This window comes from Phoca vitulina, unplaced genomic scaffold, assembly GCF_004348235.1.
Source record: "Phoca vitulina isolate PV1807 unplaced genomic scaffold, GSC_HSeal_1.0 scaffold55, whole genome shotgun sequence".
Lineage (NCBI taxonomy): Eukaryota > Metazoa > Chordata > Mammalia > Carnivora > Phocidae > Phoca > Phoca vitulina.
Genome location: NW_022589758.1, coordinates 2,295,745 through 2,319,521, shown reverse-complemented (window position 1 = coordinate 2,319,521; position 23,777 = coordinate 2,295,745). Strand labels below are relative to the sequence as shown.

The 23,777-nt window shown below is 39.2% G+C and overlaps 1 protein-coding gene across 5 annotated transcripts in view; it reads left to right on the top strand.

Annotated features, from left to right (window-relative positions):
- The first annotated feature begins 3,076 nt into the window (after positions 1–3,076).
- AP1S2 (adaptor related protein complex 1 subunit sigma 2) overlaps positions 3,077–23,777 on the top strand; it is a 29,281-nt gene continuing 8,580 nt past the window's right edge. The window contains exons 1-5 of one of the 5 annotated variants that reach the window (XR_004297629.1): positions 3,077–3,246; positions 5,412–5,590; positions 12,444–12,552; positions 13,194–13,331; positions 18,055–18,149. Coding sequence is in view for 4 of the 5 variants with exons in the window: in XM_032389548.1 (XP_032245439.1) it covers positions 5,412–5,590; positions 12,444–12,552; positions 13,194–13,331; positions 18,055–18,099 (471 nt within the window). In the remaining variant the exon portion in view is untranslated. Of the gene's footprint in view, positions 3,247–5,411; positions 5,591–12,443; positions 12,553–13,193; positions 13,332–18,054; positions 19,568–23,777 lie in introns of those variants that run through there. The other 4 variants (XM_032389548.1, XM_032389545.1, XM_032389546.1 and 1 more) reach the window with 4 other exon arrangements.

Genomic DNA, 23,777 nt, shown 5'->3' with positions numbered 1-23,777 from the left:
AAACTAAAGCTATTTTTGAAAACTTCTAAAAGATTACATTAAAAATCTCAAAATTTTATTGTTAGAAGGCAAAATCCCTATTTCACCCTCACCTCTTGCATTTAGCATAAATGAAAGCTAGGCACCTTTTTTTTTTCTTTCTAAGAAACAAGTCATGTTAACTAGACGTATTGTGCTGATCATTTCACAAATACATATAAATATCAAATTATGTTGTACACCTTAAGCTAATATAATGTTATATGTCAATTATATCTCAGTAAAAAATAAATAAAAGGCAGTTTACCAGAAATACTTCATTTGTTCCCCTTCTGTATACTTGGGACACGGTTATTTTTCCTACTTAAGGATAGAACTGTTCTTCTTTCTTCTGACCTTGCTGAGTTTCCTTTATCTGCCTGGGCCACTGAAACCTGGGAAACATCAGGCAGCCTTGCACCATGAAAGTACATGCTCTTGTTCCATGAGAAATTATTTTGTAATAAATGTCTCCTGTACCAAAAAAAAAGTATAAAATCTGATTTTTAATTTTTCATAAGAAATTATTTTTGTATCATCATTAACAACCAAGAAATCAGGACCACCCAGATAACAAAAGCAGAGGATGAAAAAAGATACCCTATTAACATGACAGATGAAGAAGATACTAGGTGAGAAGAAATATGTATATAGGAAAGCCCACAATTTGGAAAATGTTGGAATCAAAGTCAAGCAGTTAATTACTAACAAAGACAGTAACAGTGCTTCTTTGGTCTTTCACAGTGAATGCACAATTAGCACTTAATACTAAGACTGGGGAAAAACCATCTATAATCTACTGAAAAAGACCATCTGCTTCTATAAATTTTGTTCTTATACACTTGCCAAAAAAAGAGAACATATTAACAAAATAATGGGCCCTGCATTGTTAATTGCTAGGTTGTTTGCAGTTGTGCTGCTGCTATTAGAATTTAATAAGCCATTCCTTCTTCTAAATTAATAAGCAGCCAAGATTATGTAATAGCTGCTTTCAGCTGCTAATTATTTTTCCCATAATTCCTTTCCCTCTCTACCCCCTGCCCCCACCTTTTCTTGGCTAGGAGCACCAGAGACTGCCAATATGTCATCAGCAAGTCTCCTGTCTTCATTTTCAGAACCACAGACCAACATTAGGATCATAACCAATGACTTTAAACTTGGAGGTGGTTAGCTTAGGAATGTTGAGGATATATGTGCTTTGTACGCAAAAAGAGAAAAACAGCACTTGGATTCAGAGGGCAAGGTTTCATTGCATAGTATTCAATCTATCTTTGAACTGGTTAATGGCATCTGTTTTGTGTAGTACGGGAGAAATGGGACATTAACATGTGACTTGGGGCACGACTGGTTAGGAAGCAGAGAGAAATTTGGGCAGGGGGCCTAAAGACCACAGAAAGCCACCTCTGTGCTTTGTGTCGGCCACTTGTTTTCCAGTATACATTATCCTACATATTTGTAGGAAATTTTCCTAGTAGTATACTAGTGCTTAAAAGGGGAGGTATTATACATTTTTATTTTGCCAAATAAGGGCATTAAAAATGCTCTCAAATCCCTGTTATATACTACCATAGTTTTATAGACCTTTTACCACAGAAAAAGAACAATCCCTAATAAAGGATTCCTTTAAATTGATTAAATTTAGCTTCGTGAAAAACCTAGCATTTCTTTTTCCCCTTGGGCCATTAAAAAATTCTGGCGACTATGTTTGGGAACCTCTGCAAAAAGGGCATAGCGCAATAAAAGCAATTTTCCAGCTTCCTTTTAAGAACCTAGGTGACTGGGGTAATGAATATCATTCAACATGAGAAACCCATGGCTGTTCAAGCAAGGTCACTTAATCCCGTGGGGCTCCCCTTTCCTCATCTGTAAAAGACGAGTCGGACTAGATGATTCATCCATTCTTTTCATTCAAAAAAATATGGACATCCATTATGTGCCAGGCACAATGCTCAGCACTATGGTTCTTAACAAATCTATCATTTTATAGTCCTCATCAGTCAACTCCCACTTATTAGATGTGTTATATACCAGGCAGTGAACTAGGTTGGGACGAAAAATGAATAAAATTCAAGACGCGCTAAACAGAGGCAAATGGACACGTGGGGATGCAGAAATGAATAAAATTCAAGATGTGCTAAACAGAGGCTAACGAACATGTGGGTGAAAGAGGGATTCGTTCTTACAGGGTTTGAGGGTGAGGCTTCATAGATGTAACATTTGAGAGGAAGTGCATGCCAGGCAGAGCACGTCTTCGGCAAGGTTAACTGGAACCCAGGCGGCTTTGGGGTGGGGGGGGCGGGGGGCGCGACTCCGTGTGAAGGAAGTGGGATCTCAAAGACGAGATGCTGTCTGGGCTTTTCAGCAGAGAACGGACAGTAATTCATCAGGTCCGCAGCACTGAGGATAGGCGAGGCAAGCCCAGGGAAGAGACACTTGCACAGCTTGGGGCAAAAGGTGTCTAGGGCTGTAGCAGTGCGATAGAAAGGACGGGCTGGATTCCAGGCAGTCTGGAGGCTGAATAAGTGCAAAAGGCCCTCTGAACGCGTGCACTAGCTCCACGACAGAGCTGACTTGTTTTCCCCAGAGGTGCAGCACTCCCTCTCTCCCCTCACCATCAGTACGGACAGAAACGCCTCCCCGCCCCACCCTCTTTGGGCACGGAGAGTTATCGGAGCTCGAACTTGGCTCTTCGCGATCCTGACCTTCCCTGCCCCGCACAGCGGGGTCGACAAAGGGCACCGCAGAACCCTGTCCTCCCACCACCAGAGAGCCGGGGAAACCGCCTGCCCGCGTTCCGAAGGCACACGCAGGAGCGCGCAGGCGCGCGGGCCTTGGCAGAGGCCGCTTCCGGGTCACGTGGCCTGACTTCCGGCCCGGACCACCCCTCTCGGTAGGGACGCCGCCAATCGGATTTCTTGGACTGTGCGGTCACCTGCCCTGCCTCCGGTGCCGTTGGCGAAGGCCGAGCTGCTTCCCGCGCGTCGCCCAGCCCGCCCCTCCGCTCGCCGCAGCCCCGGCTCCTCCCTCGTCCGGCCCACGGGGCGGGGTCTGTCGGCTCGCCCTCCCCTCGCCGCCTAAGCCTTCCCTCCGCTAACTGGGTCCCCTCCCCACAGCAACACGGCTTCTCTTCCTCAGCCCGGCGACAGGGGCTTCCCCTCGGCCGCCGCCGCCGCCGCCGCCACCGCCGCCGCCAGCCGAGCCCAGCCGCACCCGCGGCCCGCGGCCGCCGTAAGTCCCGGGGGGCGAGCGGGGGCGTCGGGGACAGGGAGCCGGGAGGGAGGGCTGGGCGCGCCCTCCGCCGCCCCGCGCGCGCCCCGACGACCCCACCCCGCGCCTGGCCGCCCCGGCCCGCCAGTGGGTCGCCGCGCCCGGCAACTCACTTCTCTCCGCGTCCGCGCCCCTCTCCACTCCGCACCGCGCCCCGAGGATGCGGGGGGCCCCGCGGCACCTGTGGTTCAGGAATCACCTCAAGTTTTGCGGGGCATTTTCGGGAGGGGCCCGCGGCCGGGGGCGGTGGCGGCGGAGGACCCTTGGCGCCCCCTGCGCGGCGGCGAATGCCATTGTCTGCCCGGCTCCTAGCCGGTCCCCTCGCCCGGGCTCGGTCAGTGATGGAGTGCGACCCCATGGGGCGGTGGGGAGGCGTCGGAGACGGCCGGACCGAGGAACGCTGGCCCTGAGCCCGCTCCGCGGCTGAGCCTATTGTTTTTAATCACCAATCTCGAGGAATTGAGGTGCCCTGTCATTTGCGGCAAAATCAAAGCATTAGTTTTTAACCGGAGGGAAGGAATACTTGTGCTTCGCAACCGGGTATCGTCCCATGTTAGCACATAATTTATTTTAAAGACTGAATTATTTATTCGTTCTATAAAGTGGTAGGGAGGGGATACAGACAGCCTAGAGCTCATACTCTTTTAGAAAGCAAACCGCCACTCCTCCAGGTCGTCAGGGTCCTAGAATAGGGGTCTTTTTATTCTCAAAGTTCTGGTAACGGCTTTACATTAAACGTCCAGTTGATGCTTTACTTGCTGTCCCCCTCCGAATGCCGCTGTCTTAACAGGACTTGTATGGGAGGCACTTTGACATCAAGAATATCGTTCGTTTATTTTGTGCCAGTGAAGGCTTTAAGTGAGGTGTAATAAGCCAATTTTAACTTTAAATAAAGTTAAATTGCCACATCATAAATTTCTAAATATATTGTTGATGCCCGTTTGGATTAATACAAAAAGCGACAACAATTTCTTAGCGAAATTTAGAGCCCATTTTATTCTAAATTGGCTGTGTAAATTCCCCCACCCCATATTCAGATTTAAGATGGTGTGGTGCATATTAAGAATCGGGCTGCAATCTTACTTGTAGTAACACTGTTAAAGGAACTTAACAGCAGTTACAAGGAAAAAAAAAAACCTGTCTGAATTGTACCTTTTTTTGTAGAAACAATGCTTACCTGTTTGCAGTTGGGAAGACCAGTTAGTTGGATTACAAGAAGCTTTCCTTTAAAATTAAACATGTAAACTAATCAACAGATTTGAGGTTCCAAATACATGTATACAAAATAGTTTAAGTAAAATACACTCGAATTCAGCATCCACTCCATCTGTAGATGCTTTTTAAAAAAATTGTTTTAAATGAGGTATTTTGCGTAATGTCTGCATGTGTGTGACTCTAAATTTTGGCTTTTTAAAGGTTTATATTCTTTCATATTGTTACATTAACCCACTTCTTTATTGTGTGTATATTTATGTTGGAATTTTTAGAAAGTGAAGATGAGAAGAGATACTTAAAAGTCAGGCTTTTATTAAGAAAAATGTGCATTTATGGGTTTTTTTGTTGAATATTTTAGATCTTTTGTTTTGCTTAAAATACGAAAGCATAAACTGAAGAGGGCATTCTGAGTAATAGCAGTCTGAATACAATTCAGCCGGCAACTGGAACAGCCTCAGGATGAAAAATAGTTGTAGATCTGCTGTTTCTTTCAAATGTATCTAAACCAGTTGATGTCAACAATTCTCTTTTGAAGCATACACAGAGTGTGAAATGTAGACAGTAGTTGTCTTAAATTGCAAGAGTTATCTTTCTTTTTCCTCAAAATTTTCACTCCAGCTTTTTACCTTTTTTTGTTTTTGTTTTTGTTTTTTTGCCACACACTACTCTCCAAACTTACGTGGAACGGGGTGGAGTGGGGTGGGGTAGGGTGGGGAGATCTGCATCTGGTAGGAAGGTCTTTCTACAAGAATTTTCCTGCTATTTTAACTGGCATAGAAATACTGATAGCTGCTAATCATTTGTCAGTTAAAGAAAGGCCCTGCCCCCAAAGCTTCTCTATGAACCATGTCATCTTAATCTTTACTGAATCAAAGTGTTGCATGTAATCTTGGTTCTATTTATCTTAACAGATGCAGTTTATGTTGCTTTTTAGTCGTCAGGGAAAGCTTCGACTGCAGAAATGGTATGTCCCACTATCAGACAAAGAGAAGAAAAAGATTACAAGAGAACTTGTTCAAACCGTTTTAGCACGGAAACCTAAAATGTGCAGCTTTCTTGAGTGGCGAGATCTGAAGATTGTTTACAAAAGGTATACTTTTCATTTATCAGACAGGTGAAATAGGATCAAATGTTCAGTCATTTATAATGTGGTAATGGCAGACTTTTGAGAAATGACATTTATAAATAATGATTAATAAAGATTTAAGTGAAAAAGATTTAAGTTAAAGCTTTGTGTCTTTAAAATAACTGCTGTTTTTATTGATTACCCAGTCAAAAAAAAATAAAATCAGGAAAGTCGATTTAAAACTAATTATGTAATTAAAGGCATAAATGATTATTCCTACTTAATAATCTTTTTAGAAAAATTCAGTGAATTTATTTCTTTGCAGGTGAAAATGGGGTCATATTTTAAATGTTGTGAGTAATTCTCTGAATTTAGACAAACATTTCTTGAAAATCTATAATGACTGATAATTGCCATGCCTTTTTTCTGACTTTTAGAATCTTATGAACACCTTGGATGCAGAGACCATTTCAGTCGCATAGAGGTTTTGAAACTTTATATATATAAGATCTCTTTGTTAGTAGTATTTATTAATTTGAAGTACACTTGTTGCTGTCATGGAGGTATAATTAGATCTGATAGATAATTTGCGAAGAATAGATTTTTAAATTTTTGATGTTGCAAAATGACTCACATACTGACTTTGAACACTAAACTTTAAAAAAATGTACATCTTTATTAATATCTGAAAGTCTTTTAATACCCTAAAATAACATTTCTCAAGATTGGGCTAATCAAGGGTTAAAAGAAATATAATTACTTTGTTTCTTCTCCATTTCCCTCCCTTACAAATAATTTACTGTATTTAAGAAGAGTGTTTCTGCATATAAAAAATTGTCTTCTATAGGGGAAGTGCAGGGAACTAACAGTATGGGCTGCAAGGAGGGTTGAAGAGAAGTCTGGGTTTTATCTCTGTTTCCTTTATTCCACTCTAGGTGTGGATGGGTTTTTGTGTGTGTGGGGGGGTGGAGATGGCAGAGGAGGTGATGGAGGAGATTATAGGACAGAGAGAATGTTTTAAATACCATAGAACTCCTCTTCCCAAAAGAATAAATTTAGTCATCTTTGGGTGATTTTGGTTTAGTACTTGTTGAGAAAACTCATAGCATTTTAGAGCTGGGAGAGGTCTTGGAATAATCTAGTCAGGTGATTGTTTTTATAAAGCTTTTTGCCCCAAGGTTCGAACCTTCAGTGAAACAAGTGGAAGTGGAGGTGCTCTCATGAAAACAGGACCGGGATCTCATACCTGTGCTCACTTGGCTTGTACCCTCTGCATAGGAGATGGTTCATGAGCTTTAGAACCACTGCTGTTGATTAAATTTCAATTTTATAAAAGGAAGAATTTGGGAGAAGTGACTTGTCCAAGGTCATATTCTAGTTAGTGACTGACAGGGGGGCTAGAACTCCAATCTGAAGCATGGAGGCAAAGGTTTTAAATGGGGATGAAAAAAGCAGATATGCATTTCTGAAAGGATCCTTGTAATTGGAGAATGGGAAGGGGGAGGGCTGAGGCTGGCGCCTGAGAGATCTCTTAGGAGACTGCATTATAGTGAGGCCCTGAAGGAAGACCTCTGCTGTGGGCCCCAGCAGGTGGAGTGAACTGTTACTACAGGTAAGTTTTAGGCTCGGTCGCTGCTAGAAGCCGGGAGAGCAGTGATTGCACATTTCTGGTTCAGCTGACGGTAAACGTGAGGTAGCAGACATGGTGACTGAGATGCCTGGTTTTCTCGGGGTGGGCTTGGAAGTCAGGGCGGAAATAAGGCATAAAGTGGTAGATCACCAACATTCAAGGGGCAGGCAAAGGGGGAGAGGCTAAGTATAGGGTCAGTAACATCAGGAGGGGGGGAGAGAGTTTTGAAAATTAAGTCACCAGTGCCAAATGTTGCAAAAACAATTAAAGTGAAGAAAGAATCTATTAGGTTTTACAGTGAGAGTTCATAAAATGCCATTTGTCGGAACATTTTCAGTGAAATAGTAGAAACTCTCGAAGAAATGGGGCGAAGCGTGAAGAGGTGGAGACTTTTAAACAGCAAATGTAGACTATTTTGGGAGCTTCTTCAGATGCGAAGAGGTGGTAACCACCCCCACAGACATAGGAGTAAGGGACAGAGTTTTAAAAAAGGTGTGAGAGACTTAAGCTTATTTCTAGATAGGGGAAGGAGTCCCCCGTGTGGAGGAGGAAAATACCAGCAAGGGAATCAATCCCAGGAATCGAGATTCCTGCAGCTGAAGGCAATGGCCTGTTAAAACAGAAGGAAAGGAAGCGCTCGTTGTGTTCCCGCACACAGTATTCAGCCCACCCATCTTGGGCCACCACTTTTTCTTTTAAAGGCTATAAAGGGTAATCTAACCTGACTCTGATACTTGTATCAAGCTCCTATAAATAAAAGGTGCACTTTTAAAAAAAAAAAACAGCTTTATTGAGATAAAATTCACATAAAGTTAGAATTTTTAATCAGTTTTTCTATGAATCTACCCCCATTTCATACTGAAAACCTTATATATCGTATTTAAGAACGTATTCTTTGTTGATATAAACAGGTGATTTTTCCCCCCTAGTCCAGCTGGAAGAGAAGACCTTTTAAGCAAAAGAATTCTCGCTTAGCTTCTGAGAAATTTTGAACCAGCACTGTCGCTGTTCCTGTCAGCAAGTGATCTTTAGGCCTTCCTTCTTCCATTTGTCTCAGCCACATTCTGCTTGCTGAGCATTTCGCATAATAGTTCCTCCTCTTGGGGAGGGGGGGGTCCATAAGGAGACTATAGCTGAAAAAAGAGGCTGAAAATCTGGGGACTTGAGTTCTGTTTGGTTTGAACCTTTAGCTAGTTTCGTGACTTTGAACAAGGCATTTTGTGTGTGTCTCCTCATCTCTGAACTAAATGCTCTTGAAGATCCCTTAGAGACCTAACACTGTATGCTTTTTTGATTCCTGTTTTATGCAGCATGTTATGGAAGAGGCACTAGATTAAAGTTTTACAGTGAATTTAAACATACATATGTCTCCAAATTACTAGTTTGAGAATTTGCCACAGTACTGTATTTTCTTTACTAACAAAAGAATTTTTAATGCCATACCAGTGGGTATTGAGAATAGTTTAGTTACATTCACGCCCAGTCAGCTGACACTTAGCTGACTGCGGAGAAGTCATGTGTTTTGAATAGAAGAATAGGCACTTTCAGATGTTCTCTGAGTGCCAGTAATTAGAGTAAGCCTTAATCCACTCTGCTAAAAATAACCAAACATACCTTTCTTCTTACTAGTCTATTATTAATTTTACTTCAGATTTAGACTTACAAATATGTACTAAGAGAACAAAATGAGCTCATAATTGAATTTTTAAAAAGCGTTTGGTTCTAAAAATAGGGAGTACACTTCAGGTTCTCTTGGTAATCTTTTACTAAATCAGTATAACAGTTTTTCTCTCCCTCTTCAAAGCTCTTAAAATATTGCTTATTCAGTTTTAATTTTTGCCAGGTGCAGGATTACTTTATTTAATACGGTTCCTGGCTATAGTTTTTAATATGAAACTTGGGCTTTGGAGTCAAATTACTATTCCTGGGGAGGTTACTCAGTTAAGCCTGGGTCCCCTATAAATGCAAGTTAATGACAGTATCTCTCTGGAAGAATTGTTGTGAGGATTAAAATGGTAAAATATGCAAAAGCCTTAGCAAACATTTGGTGTCTCACTCAAGAGTGAGGCCTCAGTGAATACTAGCTGTTAACTATTCTGTTTCTTCCATAAGCTTTCTGTAGAGAGGTGCCTTATAATCCTGATAACTAGATAATCACCTACAACAAAGAATTTGTTTAATTGATGGCTCTTTCCATTCTGAGTGAAAGCAAACATTTAGGTAGTATTGCAGGATTTTTATATTTATTTACTTATTTATTTATTTTGTATTGCAAGGTTTTTTTGTTTTGTTTTTTTTTTTAAAGATTTTGAGAGAGAGAGAGAACAAGCAGGGGGAGCAGCAGAGGGAGAGGGAGAAGCAGGTTCCCCGCTGAGCAGGGAGCCCGATGTGGGACTCTATCCCAGGACCCCAGGATCTTGACCTGAGCCAAAGGCAGATGCTTAACCGACTAAGACACCCAGGTGCCCCTGTATTGCAGGATTTTAAAAATACTGCTTGATGCTTGGACGACACATCATTCCTGGTGATATTTATTTTTTATTTTTTTTATTTTTTTTAAGATTTTATTTGAGAGAGAGTGCACACAAGCTGTGAGAAGAGACAGAGGGAGAGGGAGAAGCAGGCTTCCCCTTGAGCAGGGAGCCTGATGCGGGGCTTGATCCCAGGACACTGGGATCATGACCTGAGCAGAAGGCAGACGCTTAACCGACTGAGCCACCCAGGCGCCCCAGTCTTGGTGATATTTGAATTAATATTTCTAAATGATTCACACAATTAAGGACAATTGACTAAGTGCTATTTATTTGTAAGTCAAGAGGCAGTACTGTGGATAAGGAGTGAGGATGGTGTAAGCATTAGATTGCTTAACAGTACCATTGTAGAAATGTTGACATTAAGAGTAAAGGAATTTTACCCAAAACTGTTAATAAATTCCTTCTAATGGGATTATTTAAATAGCACTCTGTTCATGTCAGCTAGTCATGTCTGTTTTTTATCTACCATTTTTAATGTCCGTTCCTTTAATATTTCATTTTCTTGATTTGGGGACTTGTAACATGTCATTTGTATCAATTTCCCCAAATTCAAAACTATTTTGTGAGCATGGATGAGGGAGGATGGAGAGTTGGAATTGCTTTTTTTTTTTAATTTTAATTTTTAAATTATTTTATTTTATTTTAAAGATTATATCTGTCAGAGAGAGAGAGAATGCACACAAGCAGAGGGAGCTGCAGGCAGAGGGAGAAGCAGGCTCCTCACTGAACAAGGAGCCCAATGCGGGAGTCTGTAGGACTCGATCCCAGGACCCCGGGATCATGACCTGAGCCGAAGGCAGACACTTAACCGACTGAGCCACGCAGGCATCCCTAATTCTATTTTTTTAGAGAGAGAGTGAGCACGCGTGAGCAGGGCTAGGATGGGGGATGACAGAGGGAGTGATAGAGAGAATCCCAAGCAGACTCCATGCTCAGCGCAGAGCCCGACACAGGGCTCAATCTCCAGACCCTGAGATCATGACCTGAGCCAGAATCAAAAGTTGGACACTTAACTGAGTCACCCAGGTGCCCCCCCCAACTTGCCTTTTTAAACAGATACACAAAACCATAGGTTAGGAAAGAGGAAGCACTTTGTTAAAGTTGGAGGTGGTGCCCTCTTATGTCCTTCATGCTAATAAGTGAACATATTCGAAAGCCGCCTCTCTAAGACTGCAGGAGACCTACCATTTTAAATAACTTAATGTATAAGTCAGGTAGAATGGACATGGCAAAATAGTCAAGCTGTGTATGAAGAGGGACTCCCCAAGGTGGAGTGGGAGGGAAAAGGTCTGAAGATCAGATTTCTTGTCCCAGAGCAACCACTTGGCAGACCCTGTACTCTTGGGCCTTGTTTTTTTTTTTCCTTCCCCCCCCCCCCCACCATCAAGAATGATGGTGCTTGCTGTTGGAAAGATCAAATAATTGATCTTTATTTGATCAATTTGATAATAGAGCATTCTGTAAATACTAGTTATTCTCATACTGAAAAGCAGGAATTCATTGAATTCCAAAACTGAGATTGTGTGTGTGTATTATTTTCCATTAATGCTTTAAGTAGTAATTGCTCGTTGTGTTTTCTAAAAATCACTTAAATGCTCCTCAGTGAAAATTACAGTCGAAACTGAGACTTGTTTAGAATGTCTTAGGTTTTCTGTTTGTTTGTTTGTTTTTCCAAAAGCTTTTAATACACTTAAACCATTTGAAAATGGTCTTTTAATCCTCCTCAAAAGACTTGGTCATTGTTTGCTATACCTCAAGGTTGTATGTTAAGTTTGACTTCCTTGGGTCAAGTATAATGTAGTCCCATGTGCTAGAATCCTAATTTGGAAGAGAATATGAGTTTTCCAATCTTAATATTCAAGAGGTAGATAACCTAAACTTCCATTTAACAGGTAGAACTTGGAAAATTTGATAACAGGTCTCCGTTTCCCCTGTTCTCTTTCTCTAACTTCTGTAATAACTTAGAACTGTTCTTTTCTTGGAGTTGATTCCACAGTCCTAGAAACCTTCTTAAAAACAGTTCTGTGCCGTTAGGAGTCAAGATAGTAGTTACCCTTGGGGGTGGCAGGTTGTGACCTCATGGGTTAGGAGCGGGGATTCAGGAGTTCCATAATCTGTTTCTTGATCAGGGTGCTGGTACACGGGTGGGTTCACTTTGAAAACTCCTCAAGTTTTCTTGTGTTCTTCTCTGTTGTATATATTACACTTCAGCAAAACATTTCAGGCATTGCCTTCCCATTGACAATATCTTCAGTAAGTCCTTCAGTCGGAGAGTTTATCTTCTTCCCTGTTTACTTGTAGTTTGAATTAATCACACAGTGCCTTTTGTTTTAATTAGGTAAACATAAGATTATATTTCATACAATTTAGGACCATTATATTTCATTCATTGTATTTCATAACTGGGTCCAGCTATGTTTTAGAATATTCATAGAAGGCAGCCTGAAAGAAAAAGACCAAAATGAGTTACTCTTTCTACGTTTCTAGATGGTATGATTGAGTGATTGTTTTTTGGGTTTTTTGGCTTTTTGCTTGCCTGTACTTTTCAAACTTTCTCTACATACATTCATTCCTTTTATAGTGTAGGAGGAAAATAATCTATACTATTGTAAAAGGAGAAATAAACTGTGTAAGTATGGGATCTTTCACAATAGGATATGAAAACATGTTTAGATTATAGAGTAAAATTTTTTCCACATTTGCTTTGTTACAGATACGCTAGTCTGTATTTTTGCTGTGCTATTGAGGATCAGGACAATGAGCTAATTACCCTGGAAATAATTCATCGTTATGTGGAATTACTTGACAAGTATTTTGGCAGTGTGAGTATTATTTTGTTTTAGGAAATTGAGTGCCATAGTATTTTTTTAAAATCTTTTCTGTAACAAGTTTATTATTTGATTGTCTTGGGGATTCTGTTTGAAAGTAACTGCAGGGGAGGGAAGGGCTGACTATCTTTTGCCAGCAGGCCCAGTCAGTTCACTGCTGGAATGCTTGACCTGACGGCCCTGCTCATTTAATGATGGTTGTGAGAATGAGGTTTAAAATAGTGAAACAGAAAGGAGTTCAACTGCAAAAATTAATATTCTGGAAGTGCTTAGTATAGAATTTAGATTTGGTAAGCAGTTATAATCACATTATTCAGGAAATATGTATTTAAAAAAGATCATTGTTTATGAGTAGAGATGAGTAGAGAATTATTAAGTTGCCCATGGTGGGAGCTTCCAGAATCAGGTCTTACTTAGTTTGTAGGCCTTGTGTTTCCAAGTACTTGAGATTTGAAAATTAAGCTGACTAAATCAGTGATGCTTAGTTATTAGCAAGATTGCCATTTTTAGAAAGAATTAAGATCGATTCACTCTGATCAGATTTTATTCTACCTGATTCTACTTACCCACTACCTGATGGTGGGTAAGTATCTTTTGCTTTCTTCAGTTTTAACATTGTTTTTCTTGCTTTTCAGGTATGTGAACTTGATATCATCTTTAATTTTGAGAAGGCTTATTTTATTTTGGATGAGTTTCTTTTGGGAGGGGAAGTTCAGGAAACATCCAAGAAAAATGTCCTTAAAGCAATTGAGCAGGCTGATCTACTGCAGGAGGTAAGCTAATTGGAGTTCTCTTTACTAGACGTTAGCATGTTTTGCTATTGCTAGGGAAGTCTCAGTTATGTTCCCTCATTCTTAAAGTTTCAGAAATTACACTGAAGCATGCTTGGCATGTAGTGTCCATGAGCAGTATATTGATTGGAGTATGTGTCAGTCACATCAACTTAGTTATCTGTGGATGGATTGTTTGCTTTGGAGATGGTCTGTCGTATTGATGGCCCATTTTTGGAACCCAAAACACTAGAGTCTAAATGTTTAGAGGACAGACCAAGAAGGGAAAAGATTTGTCCAACAGTAATTTGAGAACTCTCCATTCATTGTTCTGATTACTGCAGGTAACCCCTTTTCACATTAGTGTGGATGGATAATCAACTGATTTTGAGACTATGTCATTTTCATCCCAGATTGGTTCATATTTTCACCTCATGTCCATTAAGTGCAAACGTAGCCAAGCAAATGATAGTGTTATAATTACACCCTTTGTAGAACTCTCTAGTTTTGTGTTAGCAAAACTAACTAAAAAGTATTTGGCCTTTTCTTTGCTCTTTTTAAAGATTTTATTTATCTATTTATCTGAGAGAAAGAGAGCAAGAGCACAAGTGGGGGGAGGGACAGAGGGAGAAGGAGAGCAAGAATCTCTCAAGCGGACTCCGCACTGAGCGGGGAACCTAACTCAGGGCTCAATCTCATGACCCTGAGATTGTGACCTGAGCCAAAACCAAGAGTTGGATGCTTAATCAACTGAGCCACCCAGGCGCCCCTCTTTGCTCGTTTTAAATAACAAACCATGTTCTGTCAAATGACTATATTCTTATTTTGCCTTGATATCACAAGAACCATTGATAAACCCCCTTCCATTTCCAATTTCCACAGTTGTCTTGGGTTAATTGTATATTTGTTATTTCTAGACCTCCAATTTCTGAAGTTTAAAATTTCATAGATAAGGCCACCTTTTTCAAAATACTTAAGGATACCTTAATTCAGATACCAGGTTGCTTTAGCGATAATTGTGGTTTTAATCAATTAGAAAGTCTATAGCACAAGGAGAAGCTAGTCAATATAAAATATGTAGTGTGTTTTCTTTTTTTTTTTTTAAGATTTTATTTATTCATTTGAGAGAGAGAGCACAAGTTAGGGGAGAGGGGCAGAAGGAGAGGGAGAAGCAGACTCCCCACTGAGCAGGGAGCCCGATGCAGGACTCGATCCCAGGACCCTGGGATCATGACCTGAGCCGAAGGCAGATGCCTAACCATCTGAACCACCCAGGCGCCCCTGTAGTGTGTTTTTATTAAGTTGTGTTATTAAAGGAGGCGTTAAATCCAATTTTTTAGCATTTCGGTTGTAACAGAAATGTGAACTAAGAAGAATAAATCTCTCTCTCTTAGCTGTGGGCCTCTATGGGAGGGAGGGCATCGGTAATGGCTCTGCATTAGTCACTGACTGGGTCAGTTGTGAGGATTGCTCCAGATTGGGATGACATCATCCAGAACATACATATATTAAATAGGAGACAATACCTTGTACATGTAATGATCTTGAGTTAACCGAACAGTGGTTAAGATGCCTGCAAAAGTGGGATCTTTTTTTTAATATTTTACCCATTTATTTGAGAGGGAGAGAGTGAGAGGGAGAGAGCACGAGAGGGGGGAGGGCCAGAGGGAGAAGCAGACTCCCCGCTGAGCAGGGAGCCTGACGCGGGACTCCATCCCAGGACTCCAGGATTATGACCCGAGCCGAAGGCAGACGCCCAAGCAACCGAGCCGTCCAGGCGCCCCAAAAGTGGGATCTTTTGTTGGCAGCCCTGATGCTAGCCACTGTCCATAGTGAAATGAGCACAGCCCCTTTTCCATGTGTGTAGTTTGCCACGGTTCTTTATTGACTACAAATACATCATTGGTGAGTTTTTTTTTTAACATCTGTTAGTGTGACCACAAGCTCATATTCTCCTATTGTAAAATTGGTTTTAAAGTTAAGACCTCCTTATTTTGCTGTTTACTAATCAGACTTTTCTAAAAATAAGGTCAAACCAGAATCAGGAACTGGGAATTTTTCATATTTGTCTCTTCCCTTGTTCCCTTTTATATTTCATTATTACGGAACTATATTCTGCTCTGTCAGAACCTGGTATTTCTTCCAAGTTCTTCATCATTTCCTGATTGATTAATTATATCTGTCTTAAAACATTTTTAAAGTTCTTGAAGTTCACCTTTTAATATATTTTTTCCTGGAGAGTAGTGTTTAGGGCACTGATCTTTCCTGTGTCTGGATTGTTTTTTAAACTCTACTGAGCAATTGCTATAGACTTTATAATATGACAGATATACTAAGTTTACTTCATGGCTTGTGTTGGGGATAAAAATGTCATTCCAAGTCCATATTTGTGAGTATGTGTGTGTATCTCCCCTATTGAAGTATCTTAATAATAAGTAATATCTCCCTTTTTGAAGTAGTATTTTTGTATCTTTAGGAGAAAATAGGAGTGGAGAGAAGCATGGGATGTCTGTGGTCCACGTTAAGATTTTTCTTTCCCTGTCTCACCCTAGTTTAAAAAAAAAAAAAGTTGACTACTGTTAACTACAGTTTCTTATCTTTAGAAGAGAGCTTTGGCCCTATTTCTCATCTGTGACTACCTTAACATTGTTTTGTACATAAACCAAAGTGATAGTACATTAAGACATTTTCTATTCAGTGGTCTGAGTGAACCATTTTCTTAATTTAGCCATTCAGGTCTTGAGGAGGCAGAACACAGCTGGTCCATTCTGAATTTAGAGTGAATTATAATACACGGCAGGTTAAGGCTAAAGTCTCTTTGGGGCAGTAAGGCTTCAGATGATTCTGTTCAGGTTAACCTGTTATTCATTCAGGTTATCCGCCAACATATTGTCACAAATCCAGGGATGACAAGATGCTTGTTTCCTAAAATAGATTCATTTATATGTTGATACATGATACATGTTTACATCTTTGGGAGAGTATTTAAATATTATGTTCATAAAATAGGTGGTGGAATAAGATGAGAAAAAACTGCTAAATTTCTTTAAAGTTTCCCTTTTACCCAATTTATATAAACATCTTGTGGTTTGTTTAGGTAGTCCTTCATTTTATAGGCAAACAGGGCAGTCAGTCAGTTGATAAAGTAGGTTTTCTATTAGCATATTCTGTATAGTCAGTAATGAGAACATGTCTGGACACCATGACAGCAAAAAAGAACTATGATGATAGCTAATGCTTATTGAGCACTTAGATGGGAAGCATCCTGTGCTAATCCTCAGGATGCCCTGAGAAGGAGCAAGAGTACCTTTTTAACAAATAAAGAAGTAGAGGCTCAGTGAGGTTCCAGTGACTGGTCCTAGCATTCCAAACCCAGATCTGCTAGGCTTCAGAGCTACGTAAAATCTTGACCACTGAGCACTATCCGTGTCTCTCCCCACCCTATTTGTGTATTGTCTTGGTATGTGTAATTTAAACCTTCTGTTTTTGGTACCAAGTTCTGTGTTTCCCGGTAATAGAGATTCATCACTCTGGAGGTTTTTCTGTATCGATCAGAGTAGATGTCCTAAGACAGATGCCATTTTTTACCTCTTAATACTGAAAATTTTCATTGTCCAGACTATCAATAGTTGGTATTTTCAAGTTGGGATGTATAGATACAAATATTTTAAAAATCATTTCTTGTTGGGTTTATCAAAACTGGATTTATAGTAGCTTTTTTGGTCTCATAATTTGGGATATAGTATTCACTTAGCCTATGTCATGAATATGATTTTGCTTCCAAAATTATAAATATAGCTATAAAGACACTTATCTAAATGCAGCCTTAAATTTGTAGAAGTCCTAATTAATTTATTTTAATCTAGTTTTCTTTGTATTGTGATTTTTCTCTTTGGTATCAGCTCTTTTACTTGATTATTTCTAAACACCAATGATGCCTTTGAATTTATAATGAAAATATCTGTTGGCTTAATGATACATGGAAATCGCAAAATGATTTTGATTTTAGCCCTTTTAAAATTTGTGAAATACACATTTCTGTCATTAAGAATGTTTATTTTCTTCAGAAAAATTTCTTTTAAATTTGCCTTTTACTCAGTTTGTATAAATGTCTTCTGGTTTGTTGAGGTAGTCCTTCATTTTATAGGCAAACGGACACAGTCAGTGGATAAAGTAGATTTTCTATTAACATATTATAGTCAGTAATGAGAACATAAGTGTATTTGAATAATAATTGCTAAAACATCAGACTTTGTGATTAAATAATAAAGATACCTTTTTTTATTTTACTTGGTTACTTGGTAAACAGTGGTTCAGTTTTGACATTTCTCGAGTGAATTCTGTATTCTTTTTGGTATTTGGTTCTGTGACTACATAATTAAATTTGGGGATAAAGCCCGGAAACATTGGTCCATTATCCAATTTTTAATGTTTGTTGGAATTTAACACAGGTTTTCTTAACATGCCACTGTACTTAACTTGATTCTTAAATTACTAAAGTGCGACATGCTGAGATTCCTAAATTGACATTCTTTGAAGTACTTGGAACCTTTCCCCACCACCACCAATTAAGTGCCTATTTTAAGCTAGTTTTTTGAGGGGGAGGACTTGGGGGAGTGGTACAGTTGATTTATAAACATAGATCTAATGACCAAGGAAATATAGAGTGCATTTTCTTTGTAAAGTCAGGCACTTACCAGTTTTTCTCTGCTCCTTAATTTTATAGAGCCAAAATGAAGAATGGGGAGGTTTGTCTGAGGATATCTTATGATAAAGAGCAGTCTAAGGCTTTAGTCCCTTTGACCCCCAACTTATTTATTGGTAACTACCAAGTTTCCCGTTTTTGTGGCATGGATAAAATGGGGTGTTATGCAAAGACTGTTGCACGTGAGATGATTTCAAGTCCTTGCCTGATCTGTGAAGATCAAATAGTTAAAATACCGGGCGTTGGGCTTTAACCTCAGCGGTAGGTGCATGATGGTGTTGATCAGCGCTTTGAGATGTGTCAGCCTTTCTTTTTTATACTAACAGCATCATTTTGAAATTTGTGGGGGTTTTCCTTTTGAGCTTTGTTTGCTGTTGGTATTGTTTCTCACTAAAGTAATCTGAGCAATGAAAAATAAGTGAGGTACCAAAAGCAAGCATTACACTCACGAATTTGCTTCTACTTCGAGATGATCCACTTTATGAATAGATTCTCTTGGATTTGCAGTTGTTAATCTGCCTCGGCTAGAAAGTGGTGCTCTATGGAGAATTAGCACTGCTAAAATTGATTTGTTTTAGTGCTGGGGCTGCATGATATATCTTAGTACTGCACCATCTTTGTGGAAGTAATAAATCTGTTGGACTGCATAAAAATGGAAAGGTAAGAATCTTAGAAAAAGTGATTTTTAAAAATGAATCTTTTGTAACTTAAAATTATTTTAAGTAAATAAGTACTTGAAGTATTTAATAACATGCCTTTTAGTATGAAGTTTTGGGATTTTTTAAAATTAAAATCTTGCTAATTAAGAATATTTGGGTATGCCAGTCAAACTCGAGAATATTGTACATTGTTTTGTTATGTAACAGCTAGATGTGTTCAAACATATATAATAATATTTAACAGCAAAAAGCATTTTGATATAAATCCTTTTAGGATTTGGTCTAATTAGACAAACTCCTACGATTCCTTTGTAATTTCCACTGTTTATGTTAAAACCTTCAAGCCTAAACCTTTTTCTTTTAAATTAGGTTAAAAGTTAACAAGGCTATACTCTTATGCCAGCGTTATTTTAATCTTTTATAGGTAAATTTGATTGGGGTCTGCTAGAACAAACTGAATAAGTAAGGTTTGGTGACGTTAATGTTTGAAATGGAAAATGCAGAAGGGCAGATACAGAAAAAACAGAAGGCAGAACAAATCTTGCCTTTTGTTTACGTTTTATAAGAAATTTGGCCAAGTCCTTGGTCACTGGTTTGCAGGTTGTAATCATTTTGCTGTATGTGTGTTTTTTGAGCTCTTTGTCTGCTTTTCAGAATTTTGAGGATCCTCCCCTCCTTATTTCACTTTAACTCATTTTGAGCCCACTTTTGCTACTCTGGGCTATTTGCAATAATGAAAAGTTGGAGTAACTTAAAATCAGTAGCTGTAAATCTGATTTTCAAAGATATTTGACAAGAACCCACAGTAATAAAATACATTTTTATATCATAATAGTTACATGCACATAAACTGAAAAAAGTATTTTGTTAAGTAATACTTTATTTCTTGTTTTGCTGTATCACATTTTCTGTTCTATCCTTTTTTTTTTTATTTTTTTTTTTTTAAGATTTTTATTTATTTATTTGACAGAGACATAGCGAGAGAGGGAACACAAACAGGGGGACTGGTAGAGGGAGAAGCAGGCCTCCTGCAGAGCAGGGAGCCCAACGTGGGGCTCGATCCCAGGACCCCGGGATCATGACCTGAGCCGAAGACAGACACCTAACGACTGAGCCACCCAGGCGCCCCACTGTCCTTTTTCTCAATGCTGATCCTGATCTACTAAATTGATTGCATGCACCCTAGGATTGGGACCTGCAAAGAGCCTATTCCTAGCTGTTGGTGGTGATTTTTTTTCTTTAAAAAGTACTTTCTGAAAAATTTCAGGGTTTTAGCTCTTTTTTCCCCTACTGACACATTCTTTAAAATTTTCTTATTGTTTCGTCTGTTGCCTTTTTAAAAAATAAAAGTTCCTATTATAGAAAAATAAACAAATACAGGCAAGCACACTAGAACGTAATTTTACCTACCCATCAACCAGAGACAATTAGATTAACTCAGTGGTTCTCAACTGAGGTGGGGAGTGGGGCAGTTATGCCTCCTTACGGAACATTGAACAATGCCTGGACATATTTTTGATTGTGACGACTGGCAATGGGGTGCTACTGGCATCTGGTAGGTGAAGACCAAGGATGCTGCTAAACATCCAGCAGTGCCCCAGACAGACCCTCCTAGAACAAGGAATTATTCAGCCTCAAGTATCAGTAGTGCTATGGTTGCAAAACCCTGGTTTAATTTAACACAATAGGATATAGATTCCATTTACATTTATAGACTGCTACATCTTTTCAATATAATATATAGTCCAGAGTATATTGGCTGAAATGAATCAAAAGTAGGAGGGGGAAAAAAACCCTTTTAAGAACTGTAAAAGAGGGGCGTCTGGGTGGCTCAGATGGTTAAGCGTCTGCCTTCGGCTCAGGTCACGATCCCAGAGTCCTGGGATCGTGTCCTGCATCGGGCTCCCTGCTCCTTGGGAGCCTGCTTCTCCCTCTGCCTCCCTCTCTCTCTCTCTCTCTCTATCTCTCATGAATAAATAAATAAAATCTTAAAAAAAAAAAAAACTGTAAAAGAAGGACAGATGTGCTTAATAAGACCATGTAAATGGCTATAAAAATCACCTCTGTGAGTCAACAGAATCACCTTTACTTGATAACCAGTGTCTGGGGAGATAATCTGTGGTTGACTTTAGCACCTAACCCACAGCAAAGCTTGTGGGATGTCACTATATAATTTTCATTTCCTCAACAACAACCAAATCAGTTAATGTCTGTTAAGGAAATTGAGTTTTTACCTGGAAACAGAATTGAGTATACCCTGTAGGCAATTAGAATATTTTTAAAATTTTCTGCTGATTTCCCCATCCACCTTAGGGAGTTGATAATTTTTTTTAGAGGGGAACTAGTTTAAATGACCAGAATTTGCATATATAGACTTTTATTATTGTACATATAGACTTTGTTGTTGTTGTTCTTTTGTACCTTATTAGCCTTAAAGAATTTACTTAGTACAGATCTAGAGTTTGAATATTTGAAATTCAGTGATAAAATGTTACATTTTGAAAACCCTGATCATATTTAAAGCATTTCACATTATGATCCAAATGGAAGACCTAGGCAGATATAATAGTTACCCTAAAATATGCTTAAAATGATTTCTTTACAGTCTATAGTTATATTTACTAATTAATCTGCTCTTTTTAATTTAAAAAGTACAATTAATTGCTGGAGAAAGTGATCTGTTCTTAGTATTTTATAACTAATAGGTTTTAGAGTAGGGTGTACAAGATGTAGTTGTTATTCCCATCATTTTTAAGAAACTTTTGAGATATGTAATAGAAACAGATCAACAGCACAATAGAAAAAGACAGCAGTAGATATAAATAAATAATTCACAGATGAAAGAAAAACAAATGGCCCTTTTACATAAGGGAACGTAAATGAAAATATGAATGAGAACTTTTTTTGGTTTGTTCTTGGATTGGCAAGGATGAGCGACCCTCTTGTCTGCTGCTTGTGAGCACTTAAACTTGTATTCCATTTTGGAGGATTAGTTTGGTGATACCTGTTAACAGTTAAATTTGTACACTTTTGACCCATCAGTTAAATTTTCAAGGAATTGTATCCAATAGAAAATATACAAATGCACTAAGATTCAGTATAATATTAAGCCACTGGAACTTACCCAAATGTTAATCAGTGGGAAATAGGTTAAGAAAATTACAGTACAGCCATACATGAAACTGTTACCTGTCTGTAAAAGAAATGAGATTGATTTCTATGCAATGATATGGAAAGATATTCAAGGTATATCAAGTGAGAAAAGATCTAGGAGTGGGACATTAACTTACCGGCATTACCTCTTGAAAATGTTTGAGGTCCCCCCCCCCCGGCTTTTCTAGAAGTGTAAAACAAACCTGTATTAGAAGTATACAATTTTAATTTATACATTTTTTAAATGACAAAATGAAACTGTGTGAATGGAAGAGTACACATTGTGTTGTTCCATTAGGTAAAATTAAAGTAGAATTTGCTAAAAAGAAAAGTTCCAGCATGTAAAGTGAAGCACTTGTGTGCTCTTGGCCATTTCAGACACTAGCCATCTGGAACAACCATATTGCTCTGGCCACTCATTGCTAACTTAAAAAAAAAAAAAAATCGTTTGACTATTTGACTATACTAGTGCCTCACGATTGCTGGTGGAACCAGACTGACACCATGAGCTGTGTCATCTAAAAGGTGCCTTACAAGGGCTTTCCATTCTCTTTTTATTCATTGCTAAACATAGATCTTAGTGAATTTTGGACATTCTCTGGCCCTTTGGTCTTTAAGCACAAGGAATAGTTTCAGAGTCGAGTAGGGACTTTGCCACAGAATTGAGTGAGGGGCAATAAAAAGGACGATTGTATTCTAGAACATGAAGGATAGAGGATACTACTTATAGTACAAGGAATAAGTGAAGCCCCTTCACAAGAAAAATGAGTAGAGCAGTAACTTCAAATTACACTTATTTATATTTATTTTTCATTAAACGTAAATTATTTGCTCTTTGAATACATTATGTGCTAGAAAGAGAAAATCAGGAGACTAGGTTTTCCGTTTTGGATCCAATACCAGTAGTTTACTTAAGCACTGATCTCAGCAAGACTTAAGCCTTCAAATAAGTGCTAGCTGCCAGTTTCTTTATATAGTTTCCCAGACTGTTTTGAGTCATCAGCCTAATATGGTGAATATCTGGGAATTTTGAAGGTAATGGGGTTTGTCTTAAGAACGTAGACAGTTTTGGGCGCCTGGGTGGCTCAGTTGGTTAAGCGACTGCCTTCGGCTCAGGTCATGATCCTGGAGTCCCTGGATCGAGTCCCGCATCGGGCTCCCTGCTCGGCAGGGAGTCTGCTTCTCCCTCTGACCCTCCCCCCTCTCATGTGCTCGCTCTCTCTCATTCTCTCTCTCTCAAATAAATAAAAATCTTTAAAAAAAAAAAAAAAAAACGTAGACAGTTTTAAGAGCAGGTGTAACTTAATTCCTCTTTCTGCTGTGTTTGTTAACCTGCACTTCCCACTACCTCTGGTTCCTTTTGTAGGGGACTGAGAGAAAATTTCCTCTTGGTGTGGAGGGAAGTTGAACATACATGCGTGTGTACCAAGGAGAAGGAGCGAATGCAGAGAGCAGTGAAAAAGAGGAATAGAATAAAGGGGAAAGTATATTGGCAGGGTGAATGGGAATGGAATCAAAAGCACTGGTCTTAGGCAAGACAAATCTTCCTCCTGTTAGGAGGAGGTAACTGGGTAAAGCTGTAGTTTGTTTTTTCCTCATCAGTTGGATGAGCGAAATTCAGAAAGTTGTCCTTTTCTTAGCTTTGAGAAACTTATCATCTAGAGGAGAGTTGCTGGGGACTGAGGAGAAAGAGAAGAGATAGATGATTTGAGGAAAATGCTGAGGGTTTGGAATAGACTTAATGGTGGGGAGCAAATGATGAGTAAAAGGATTGCCCAGGATTGCAGGCCCATTTCAGGTTGAAAATAACGTCTAAAATCTTGGTTCAAAAAATAGGTCTCCAAAGAATTGATACTAAGGGCAATTTGTAGTTTGTATTTGTGTAATACAACTGGATTAAATTTTTTTTTCTGTTTTCATTCTGGCCTTTAT